Source organism: Trichechus manatus, unplaced genomic scaffold, assembly GCF_000243295.1.
Source record: "Trichechus manatus latirostris isolate Lorelei unplaced genomic scaffold, TriManLat1.0 scaffold00126, whole genome shotgun sequence".
Classification (NCBI taxonomy): Eukaryota; Metazoa; Chordata; class Mammalia; order Sirenia; family Trichechidae; genus Trichechus; species Trichechus manatus.
In genome coordinates this window covers 5738114-5750476 of record NW_004444062.1, presented here as the reverse complement: position 1 = coordinate 5750476, position 12363 = coordinate 5738114, and the positions used below count along the sequence as shown (strand labels likewise).

The following is a 12363-nucleotide window of genomic DNA, read 5'->3' as shown; positions in this document are numbered from 1 at the left end:
AGTGTGCTGTCGCAGAATGGGGTGAGCGGTTGGGGTCTCATAACAATGTACGTTAAAAAAAAATTCTGTATGGGAGACTAACTTAAAATGTAAACTTCATTTAATTACAACAACAACAACAAAAATGGTTGCAGCAGTACATCCACAGGGAACTGCCAGAAATTCAAGTTGGTTCAGAAGAGAATGTAGAACGAGGAGTATCCTTGCTGATGTCAGATGAATCTTGGCTTAAAGGAGAAAATACTAGAAAGATGTTCACCTGTGTTTTATTGACTACACAAAGGTATTCGACTGTGTGAATCATAACAAATTATGGATAACATTGTGAAGAATGGGAATTCCAGGGATTTCAGCTCATGAGAAACCTGTACATAGACCAAGAGGCAGAGAACAAGGGGATACTGAGTGGCTTAAAATCAGGAAAGGTGTGCATCAGGGTTATATCCTTTCACCCTACCTATTCAATCTATATGCTGAGCAAATAATCCAAGAAGCTGGACTATATAAAGAAGAATGCAGCATCAGGATTGGAGAAAGACTCATTAACAACCTGCGATATGCAGATGACACAGTTTTGCTTGCTGAAAGTGAAGAGGACTTGAAGCACTTACTGATGATCAAAGACCACAGCCTTCAGTATGGATTACATCTCAGCATAAAGAAAACAAAAATCCTCATAACTGGATCAATAAGCAACATCATGATAAATCGAGAAAAGAATGAAGTTGCCAAGGATTTCATTTTACTTGGATCCACAATCAACATCCATGGAAGCAGCAATCAAGAAATCAAAGGACACATTGTATTGGGCAAATCTGCTGCAAAAAGCCTCTTTAAAGTGATGAAAAGCAAAGATGTCACCTTGAAGACTAAGGTGCACCTGACCCAAGCCATGGTGTTTTCAATCACCTCATATGCATGTGAAAGCTGGATGATGAATAAGGAAGACTGAAGAAGAATTTGAGTTATAGTGTTGGTGAAAAATATTGAGTATACTATGGACTGTCAGAAGAATGAACAAATCTGTCTTGGAAGAAGTACAGCCAGAATGCTCCTTAGAAGCAAGGATGGCGAGACTTCACCTCACATACTTAGGACGTGTTGTCAGGAGAGACCAGTCCCTGGAGAAGGACATCATACTCGGTAAAATAAAGGTCAGCAAAAAAGAAGACTCTCAACGAGATGGATTGACACATTGGCTACAACAATGGACTCAAACATAGCAATGATTGTGAGGATGGCTCAGGACCAGGCAGTGTTTCTGTCTGTCGTACATAGGGTCACTATGAGTCAGTACCGACTTGATCACACCTAACAACAAGAACAACATATTCAGTAGGATACAGGGGAAAAAACTTGTTTATTTGGATGACAGTGAGGCACGGGAAGGATTTTCAGCATCCAGCAATAGCTTAGTACAGTTCCCCAATCCCTCTTGGTTCCACAAAGACACAGTGACCACCAGATCCAGAAATCAGTGACTTAAACATGGGTGGCCTCATTAAGTCCAAGGTACAGCTGTCTGACTTTTCAGTCACCATATGTAGCATCTTTTTTGCATATAAAACATGACTAGTACTTATTCCACTTAGCAGGATATGTAACTTATTTATACCCTTGGATGACTGCCTTTGTGGGGTTCATAATCTGGGTGTTTCCTAAACAGGAACCTCCTCTATGGGCAGACGTACATTAAATAGGCATTCAACATTTACTTAGAGAAGAAGCTGAATGGAGGAAGGGCAGAGGTTGACTAGAATGGTGGCACTCAGCCTCCTTAATACCATTCCATGCTATTCAGCTCTGGCCCAAACTTACATTTCTCACTTAGCAAAATAAAACATGAAATTAACTGACTTAGAAGACTTGCAATATCAGTAAGACACCAAGGTGTCACGGGCTCTGATCACGCTATGAAAAATAGAACTTTTACCAACCTTAGATTGTAATAGCAGAAGATGCAGGATTGGGACCAGACCAGCCAGTGCAACCACCAAGCACCAGTATGAGCTCAGAAGAGTGTGTTACCCAATCTCCCATGCTGCTTCCCACCCCCCAGGCAACCAGTCCACCACCAACTGCCCTGTAGTCATTTTGGAGAGGAGCAAGGGGAAAGAGACAGAAATCTGAAAAAAAAAAAAAATCTAAAGGGTTGGTTTAAATTATTGTTTCAGAGTAAATTTAACATATTGGACTAAATTTAGTTTTACTTTCCTGGTGGATAGGGCTTTTAAGAGAGATCAAACTAGTCTTTGCACATAGCAAAAGGAGCCCTGGTGGCATAGTGGTTAAGCGTTTGGCTGCTTATCAAAATGTTGTTGGTTCGAGCCCACAGCCGCTCTGCAGGAGAAAGATGAGACACTCTGCTTCCATAAAGATTTACAGCCTTGGAAACCCTATGGGGCAGTTCTACTCTGTCCTATAGGGTCGCTATAAGTCACAAGTGACTTGACAGCAGCGGGTGCACATGGCAAAACAGATATACTTTTTCCAGAATGCAAGAGTACGTATTTCTGCGCCACTGTTATCTTTGAATTATCAGTCCAAAATAATTAACTATCATTTCACTTTGAATAAAGACTAGAACTTATGGTTTTTTGTATTAACACAAAAATAGTCTCTTAAAATCATAATTATTTTTCCTTTATGTTTTAGGAATGAGATGAATACATAATATACATTGGAATAAATATAACTTTTAAATATTTATAATTAAACTTGTTTATCTTCCAGATGTCATTATGGTCACCTTCTCTACACAGCCTTTCCAGAACCCACCTTCTACCTCCCTCCCATGAACCAGAGAAAATTGACCTCCTCTGTTCAGGTCTTCTCAGATCCCCAAACCCACCACCACCACACACACACACACACACACACACACACACACAAACACACACAAATACACCTTGAAATATCCCCAATTGCAGAGCCTATAGGGCCCCTGGGCAAACTAACTCGTCGGAGAAATTTCTTTGAAGTCTTACATTTTGCCTTGGAAATGCATACACGTTATATGTTTGTGTTTGCTTTACAATAAATGTTTTAAAATTAATTACCATGTGAATAATTAAAGCTTTAAAAAAGCATTCCAAAGCAATCCGAAGGGCTTCCATATGTCTGGAATATCAAGCAAATGAGTCTAGCTAAGCACTGGAATCGCTAACTTGTCTATCTGTGGCGTCTCCCTCTCCCAAACTGTTTTACGTTCATCTGTCTCTGGGTCTTCAGTGCCTGGCACAGTGCCTGACATGCAGCAGGAACTCATTAAGTGCTTATGTCATAAGATGCTCTCCTGGAGTGGATTTTACGGGTGAAGTGAGAGCATACTGCTTAGTCAGTGGAAACAATAAATCGCAATAACTCAGAAGAGGGTGACTAGGAAGTTAAACAGTCTTAAACAGAATTAAGACATATATACATTTTATCTTTTGGGCTCCTACCTTTCCCTTAGAGTTATCCAGTGACCCAAAGTGCCTAATCGGCACCTCGTCCTGTCTCCATGGCACTACATCAAAAATCCCATTTCCTCTAGGCCTGGTCCTTAGCTATAAGTGCCAAAAACCAAACCCACTGCCCTCCAGTTGATTCTGACTTGTAGCGACCCTGTAGGACAGAGTAGAAGTGCCCCACAGGGTTTCCAAAGCTGTACCATCTTTTTCCTGAGGAGCAGCTGGTGAGTTTGAACCACCAAACTTTCAGTTAGCAGTTGAGCGCTTTGACCACTGAGCCACCAGGGCTTCTCAGCTGTAAAGGAGGACATGTTACATCAACTCAAAGCAAGATTTTAATAGTGTATCACAGTGTATATGGATATCTACATTTAAAAAGAAATCTAACCCTTTAATACCGAAAAAGTTCAGTAAGGAAGTATTACTTCAAGCACAGCTAATAAGCATGTTGGGAATTTATTCTGGAGCAGAGGGTTTTTCTAGTGCTCCTCAAATCACATCCCATAGATGCCTCTTCTGCCTTAGGTTATAGCTAGGCCCCACAGAAAGCCCATTTTGAAAGAAAAATAAACAAATAAAGGGACTAACACTCTTTCAGGCTTTATTATTTCATCAATAAATTTCTTCATCTACTTGACTTTCAGTGAAGTTAATGCAGTAGCCCTTGTATAATTTTGTATGTCTGTTCCAATTTCCCCCTTTTCCCTCAAATTTCCTTTAACACTTACTTTTTATATCCATTTCTAGGTGCAAAGAAACGTGGATACAGCTATTCAGGCCTTCTGTAATTCTACAAGAATGGTTTATAGAATTTTCCTTGGCTGAATCTTCCACCATGATTGCTGACTTTCTAGTGTGGGTATTTAGATTACAGGTAATGTTGTATTCCTCCAAGGGGTCAACTATCGAAGCTACAGTGAAGTTAAAATGTTGACAAGGTAAATGAAAATCACTTGCTTTCACATTCATTGATTCTCTCATGACAAGAACTGGAAAGAGATTAAAAAAGCATTATTAGCAAAATTGTAATGAAAATTGAGAAAACACAGCTACTCAAAACTAAATTTCCTCCTTCCTATACAAGAAAGTAGAAAAAACAAGTTAACTCCACTAAAAGTAACAACCAAAATTATTTTTTAAGATAGTGAGAACCAGGTGCCCAAAACCAGAAACCAAACCTGTTGCCGTCGAGTCAATTCCGACTCATAGCAACCCTATACGACAGAGTAGAACTGCCCCATAGGGTTTCCAAGGAGCGGCTGATGGATTCTAACCACTGACCATTTGGTTAGCAGCTCAACACTTAACCTATACAAGGAAGTAGAAAAAACGAGTTAGCTCCACTAAAAGTAACGACCAAAGTAGCATATGTTTTTTAAGACAATGAGAACCAAGTGACCAAAACCAAAGACCAAACGTGTTGCCGTAGAGTCAGTTCCAGCTCATAGCAACCCTACAGGACAGAGCAGAACTGCCCCATAGGGTTTCCAAGGAGCAGGTGGTGGATTCTAACTGCTGACATTTTGGTTAGCAGCTCGATGCTTAATCACTGGGGTTGGAACAACCCAAAGAAAATATACAGACATTTCCCTGATGACTTGTTGGACAGATTTTAGTTTCCCAAATGTTTACAACAATATTTCCCTTTTCATTTGTTACCGTAAAACCACCACAGCTCCCCTACCTCTACCCCCACCCCCCATTAATAGGTGGAGTCTAATACCTTTCCCTTTGAATCTGGAAGGATCTGTAACTTGTTTGTAACAAAATAATGTACAAGAATTGACATTGCATGACTAGGTCAGAAAAGGCAAAGCAATTTCCACCTCGACTATTGCACACTTACACGGAGCCTTGAGTCACTATGTAATAGGCTGCAACTTAAGGCCGCCATGCTGTGAGGAAACCCAAGTTAACCCAAGTGGAAAGTTCACGTAGAAAAACTCTGAAACCACATGAAGTGAGACACTCACCTGCCTCAAGCTACTTCAGTCTCTCAGTTTTAGCCCTTATCACTATCTCTAACAGTATGAGACACCCCAAGCCAGAAATGCCCAGCTATGCCCATCCTGAAATCCTGACCCACAGAAAACAACAGATAATAAAATGATTGCTATTGTTTTAAGAGAATGAGTTCTGGGGTGACAGCTATAGCAACTGTGACAACTTGTCAATGCACTGTTTTCACTTTTCAAGAAAGCAGGGAAGTAGCACCCATGAGCTGCCAACCCTTAAAACGTTTCCCAACTCTCTATCATCGTAGGGGTATTTCCCTAATTTGCTTTCTGCCGAATTCAAACCAGAACCCTGGAATAGTTAAAGTACTACCTGAGTAAGAACTCAGAGAATGACAATGGTACTTCATCCAAAATCAATGCAAAAAACTCTTGTTCTCATTGTTAAATAATAGAAAAAATGCAAACATGGAATGATGCAAGAAGCAACCTGGCTGAAAAAGGTATAAGCAATAAATTTGATACCTAGGCTTGAGACCACCAGTGTATTTTATTACCATAAATGAATTATTTAATTTCTCAATGATCCAATCTGATTCAATTGAATTAAATAATATATGTTGATCTCATAATAAATGCAGGGTTCAGCTAGGTAGGCATTACAGTTAATACTTATTTTTTTATTTGTTCATCCATTTGACAAATATTTATTGAGTGCCTACTACGTGTCAGGCATTAGGCTATGAGCTAGAGACATAGTAGTGAATTAAAACAAAGTCCTTGTCATCAAAAAGCTTGTTGGAAGGCAAGGTCATGGAAGCTCCATAGACATATCCAAACTCCCTGAGGAACCAAATTGTTGGGCAGAGGGCTGGGGGGATCATGGTATCGGGGAACATCTAGCTCAACTGGCATAACATAGTTTATAAAGAAAATGTTCTACATTCTACTTTGGTGAGTATCGTCTGGGGTCTTAAAAGCCTGTGAGTGTCCATCTAAGATACTCCGCTGGTCTCACCCCTTTGGGAGCAAGGGAGAATGAAGAAAACTAAAGATGCAAGGGAAAGATTAGTCCAAAGGACTAATGGACCACAATTACCACGGCCTCCACCAGACTGAGTCTAGTACAACTAGATGGTGCCCAGCTACCACTACTGACTGCTCTGACAGGGATCACAAATGAGGGTCCCAGACAGAGCTGGAGAAAAATGCAGAACAAAAGTCTAACTCACAAAAAAAGACCAGACTTACTGGCCTGACAGAGACTGGAGAAACCCCAAGAGTATGGCCCCCCAACCCCCTTTTAGCTCAGTAATGAAGTCACTCCTGAGGGGTTCATCCTTCAGCCAAAGATTAGACAAGCCCATAAAACAAAATGAGACTGAAGGGGCACACCAGCCCAGGGGCAATGACTAGAAGGCAGGAGGGGACAGGAAAGCCGGTAACAGGGAACCTAAGGTGGAGAACGGGAGAGTGTTGACATGTCGTGGGTTTACTAACCAATATCATAAAACAATATGTGTACTGACTGTTTAATAAGAAGCTAGTTTGTTCTGTGAACCTTCATCTAAAGTACAATAAAAATAAATAAATATATATATATACACACACAGCAGAACATACACCAATTCAACAATTTCTACATGAAATGACATTGATTACATTCCTCAAATTGTGCAACCATTCTCCCCTCCCTTTCCTAATTGTTCCTCCCCCGTTAATATAAACTCACTGCCCCCTAAGATTCCTGTCTAATCTTTCAGGCTGCTGTTACCATTTGATTCCATACAGATAGCTCTGAAAAGAGTACGATGCTCAAGGTAGACATTCTTTACTAAATAAGCTAAATTATTGTGGTTTTAAGATGACTTCAGGGGATATTTTTGGTTTAAGGTTTAAAGATTATCTCAGAGCAATAGTTTCAGAGGTTCATCCAGCCTCAGGCAACAGAAGAAAGGAAATAATAAAGATTAGACCAGAAATAAATGCAATAGAGACTAGGAAAAAGAAAAGCTTGTTGGAGAGTCAGACAAGTAAAAATGTAACTCGTCCATAGTGTGATAAATGTTAGGCAGGAGCAGGCACAAATGCATCAAGGATTCAATGACTCCTTGGAGAACCAGAGCTTGATTTTCTATGAGAACCTACAGTTTTACTTAGAATTATTTTGAAAAAATTCACTACCCTCAAAGGCAGTATGCTACATAATTCTTTAACCATTAAACATATGTGAATTACAATGACATTCTGGAGTATTTCAAGAATAGATTTTTGTTTTCAATAAATCAAAGTAAACGAAGAAAGAGTAATATCCTAAAGCTTGCAAGTTACTTATCAAGAACCACACCACTGAGTATTCCAATGCCTTTAGGTTTAAAACTGAAATATATTATTAAGACTTTTTTTAACAGAATAAGTGAATTATCCCTGATAAATTGTCTTCTCACTTTTTGTTTACCTTTTGATGTTTGTTCCTGAGAAATAAAATCCATGTTTCCTTTGGACTCACAAACCAAACATGAGGAGCACATTTTAAATTCGCTCATGATGTCTTGGCAAAGCTTGGTGAAGTTTTGAAAGCTGGACTGATTTAGAAAGATCCCTCTAATAATCTGACCTTCCCTTACTGGTTGCAGAAGGGTCATGAAAGAAAAGTTCAACACGGAGAGTGAATAGGTGAAATTATGTTGTAAACACACTTCCAGACATGATAGCTCCAACACATTTCCTGCAAAAACACAAACAAAAACTTCCTTTACTGTGAAATCTTGAACTACTAACCATCAAATAAAACCACAGTAAAGAATCAGTTTTCCTTAAGCAGATTCAGTGGCTTTCAGTTTATCAGTGACAATACTTTATTTTCACATGCATCGACTATATCTACTACGTTTAAGTATTTCTTTTAAAAACTTGTCAGTATTCTCTATTAACTTTTAGAGAACAAAGTTCCTCATAGAGAAGTGTTTGGAAACCAACACATTTTAATTATTCCCTATTCTGGAAAAAAAATTTTTTTTTTAATTTATTTTGTTGTCCTTGAGAATATACACATCAAAACCAAATCCCATGAGGTTTTTGGTTGTACAAAAACCGCCTCAGCAGCTACTCTTTTTTTTTTTTTTTGGTCATTGTAAAAATATCTATCACACAACTTTTGCCAATTTAACTTTTATAAGTTATTCGAGGGAGATTTTAATGAACAAACTTGAGGTTTCTCTGAATCAGTCTATTCCAAAATAAAGACTCAAGTCAACTGCATGGAGTTGGACAGGGGATTGAAAATGTGAACAGTACTTGTGTATTAGTTTCCTGTGGCTGCTAAAATAAATTACCACAACCTTGGTGACTTAAAACAACAGAAACTTATTCTCTCACAGTACTGGACGCCAGAGGTTCAACCTCAATTTCACTCATCTGATACTAAGGGAGGGCTGCGCTCCCTCCAGAGGCTCTAGGCGAGAACCTGTTTCTTTGCTTTCTAGCTTCTGATCTGCTGGCTGCCGAATTCCTTTCCTTGTGGCCACAGCACTTCAGTCTCTGCCTTCGTCTTCACATTGCCTCCTCCTCTTCTGTGTGTGTCAAATCTCCCTCTTCCTCTCTCCTGTCAGGATACTTGTGATTGTATTTAAGGCCACTCAGATAATCCAAAATAACCTCCCCATTGCAAAATCCTTAATTTAACCACATCTGCAAAGACCCTTTTTCCATATAAGGTAACATTTACAGGTACAATTTAAGGTAACATTTGTTGTTGTCGTTAGCTGTTGTTGAGTTGGCCCCTGATTCATGGAGACCCCATGTGTTACATAGTAGAAATGCTCCATAGGGTTTTCTTGGCTGTAATCTTTCCAGAGATTAAAACAAAACCAAAAAAAAAAACATACCTGTTGCTGTCAAATCCATCCTAACTCTTAGCGGGTCCCATAGGACAGAGTAGAACTGCCCCATAGGGTTTCCAAGGAGCGGGTGATAGATTCGAACTGCTGACCTTCTGGTTAGCAGCCAAGCTCTTAACCACTGGGTTACCAGGGCTCCTATGGAGCAATTCTGTTCTGTCACATGGGGTCACTGTGAGTCAGAATTGACTCAACAGCACCTAACAACAGCAAAAATCATTACGAAATCCTTTCTTCCTCAGAGTCATTGGGTGAGTTTGAACCACCAACCTTTAGGTTAGCAACCAATTGCAAACCACTTGTGCCACCCAGGCTTCTTTACAGGACCTGATATCTGCGGATGGCCATTATTCAGCCTACTGCAACCTCCAGAGATGAAATTTAACAGGGTGACATCATGATTTTTATTTTTGTCTAAAGACAAACATGACACATGGAAATGATGCTACAATGGAAAGAATACTGAGTTCAGAAACAAAAGACAAAACTCTAGTGCTATATCAGTAACTACCCAAGATACTTGGATAATTTACTTAATCCGCAGGAGTTTAGTTTTCTCATCTGCAAAACAGAGATAATTCTGGCTTCTGCTAACCTCATGTAGTTATAGTAGCATCAAGCAGTATAATATATATGAAAATACCTTTGAAATTTGTACAAATGTATGCTATTTAAAAAATGCAAATGCATAGTCCAAGCTATAAACAAAAGTTGAAAAATATCATCCTTCATTTAGAATAGGATTATCTATGCTTCGATTGTACACAAAATCAAAGTTCTGTATATAAAAATTGGGAATTCTTATTTAGGAGTAATGATCAAATAAGGAATATGTAGCCTCTCTCAGATTTTCCCAGTCTAAGAGTTACTTGTTAGCATGAGAAAACAACTAACACGGTTAATTCCATCTTTATGTGGCTTTCTTTACCATGTAGAGCAAAATATAATCTTAAGATTTCTAAACAATATGGAGTACAATAAAATATTATTTCAGGCTTGCATCTTGGTTCAAACTTAAAAGAATATCAAGCCACTGATTCATATATAATCAATGATTTTATTTACTTTACAAAATATTTTTTTTATTGTGCTTTAAGTGAAAGTTTACAGTTCAAGTCAGTTTCTCATACAAAAATTTATACATGCATTGCTATGTGACCCTAACTGCTCTCCTTGTAATGTGACAACACACTCCTTTCCACCCTGGATTTCTCATGTCCATTCAGACAGCTCCTGTCCGTTTTTGCCTTCTCATCTTGCCTCCAGACAGGAGCTGCGCATTTAGTCTCCGGTATCTACTTGAGCTAAGAAGCACTCTCTTCACAAGTGTCATTTTATGTCACACACTCCAGTCTAATCTTTGTCTGAAGAGTTCGTTTCAGTTCTGGGCTAACGGAGGGTCCGGGGGCCATGTCTTCCGGGGTCCCTCCAGTCTCAGTCAGACCATTAAGTCTGGTCTTTTTACTAGAATTTGAGTTCTGCACCCCACTTTTCTTCTGCTCCGTGAGGGACTGTTGTGTTCCTTGTCAGGGCGGTCATTGGTGGTAGCTGGGCACCATCTAGTTCTTCTGGTCTCAGGCTGATAGAGTCTCTGGTTTTTGTGGCCCTTTCTGTCCCTGGGCTAATATTTTTCTTGTGTCTTTGGTGTACTTCATTCTCCTTTGCTCCAGGTGGGTTGGGACCAATCGATGCATCTTAGATGGCCACTTGCAAGCTTTTAAGACCCCAGACTCCACTCACCAAAGTGGGATGCAGAACGATTTCTTAATAAACTTTGTTATGCCAATTGACCTAGATGTCCCCTGAAACCATGGTCCCCAGATCCCTGCCTCTGCTACTCTGTCCCTCGAAGTGTTTGGTTGTATTCAGAAAACTTCTTAGCTTTTGGTTTAGTCCAGTTGTCCTGACTCCCCTGTGTTGTATGTTGTCCTTCCCTTCACCTAAGATAATTCTTATCTACTATCTAGTTAGTAAAAACCCATCCCCCTCTCTACCCACCCTCATAACCATCAAAGAATGTTTTCTTCTGTGTTTAAACCATTTCTTGAGTTCTTATAATAGTGGTCTCATATAATATTGGTCCTTTTGTGACTGACTAATTTCACTCAGCATAATGCCTTCCAGATTCATCCATATTATGAGATGTTTTGCAGATTCATCCTTGTTCTTTATCGTTGTGTATTATTGCATTGTTTGAATATACCATAATTTATTTATCCATTCATCCATTGATAGGCACCTAGGTTGTTTCTATCTTTTTGCTACTGTGAACAGTGCTGCAATGAACATGGATGTGCATATATCTATTCATGTGGCGGCTCTTATTTCTCTAGGATATATTCCAAGGAGCAGGATTGCTGGATCATATGATACTTCTATTTCTAGCTTTTTAAGGAAGCACCAAATCGATTTACAAAATGGTTGTACCATTTTACATTCCCAGCAATGGTGTATAAGTGTTCCAGTCTCTCCACAACCTTTCCAACATTTATTATTTTGTGTTTTTTGGATTCATGCTAGCCTTGTTGAGGGGAGATGGTATCTCTTTGTAGTTTTGATTTGCATTTCTCTAATGGCTCATGATCGTGAGCATTTCTTCATGTGTCTGTCAGCCACCTGAATATCTTCTTTGGCGAAGTGCCTGTTTATATCCTTTGCCCATTTTTTAATTGGGTTATTTGTCTTTTTGCTGGTGAGGTTTTGCATTATCTTGTAGATTTTAGAGATTAGATGCTGATCAGATTTGTCATAGCCAAAAATTTTTTCCCAGTCTGTAGGTTGTCTTTTTACTCTTTTGGTGAAGTCTTTTGATGAGCATAAGTGATTTTTAGGGGCTCCCAGTTATCTAGTTTGTCTTCTGGTGTTTGTGAATTGTTACTTATGGTTCGTATTCTGTTCATGCCATGTATTAGGGCTCCTAGTGTTGTCCCTATTTTTTCTTCCATGATGTTTTACCGTTTTTGATTTTATATTTAAGTCTTTGATCCATTTTGAGTTAGTTTTTGTGCATGGTGTGAGGTATGGGTCTTGTTTCAGTGTTTTGCAGATGGATATCCA

The 12363-nt window shown here is 39.2% G+C and overlaps 1 protein-coding gene across 5 annotated transcripts in view; it reads right to left on the bottom strand.

The window, feature by feature from the left end:
• TMEM156 (transmembrane protein 156) overlaps positions 1-12363 on the bottom strand; it is a 52086-nt gene that overhangs the window by 24211 nt on the left and 15512 nt on the right. For 4 of the 5 annotated variants that reach the window (XM_023738948.1, XM_023738952.1, XM_023738951.1 and 1 more), the window contains exons 2-3: positions 7866-8135; positions 4181-4441 (exon numbers count right to left, since the gene is read on the bottom strand). In XM_023738948.1, the coding sequence (XP_023594716.1) occupies positions 4181-4441; positions 7866-8135 (531 nt within the window). The remainder of the gene's footprint in view (positions 1-4180; positions 4442-7865; positions 8136-12363) is intronic. The other variant, XM_023738950.1, reaches the window with a different exon arrangement.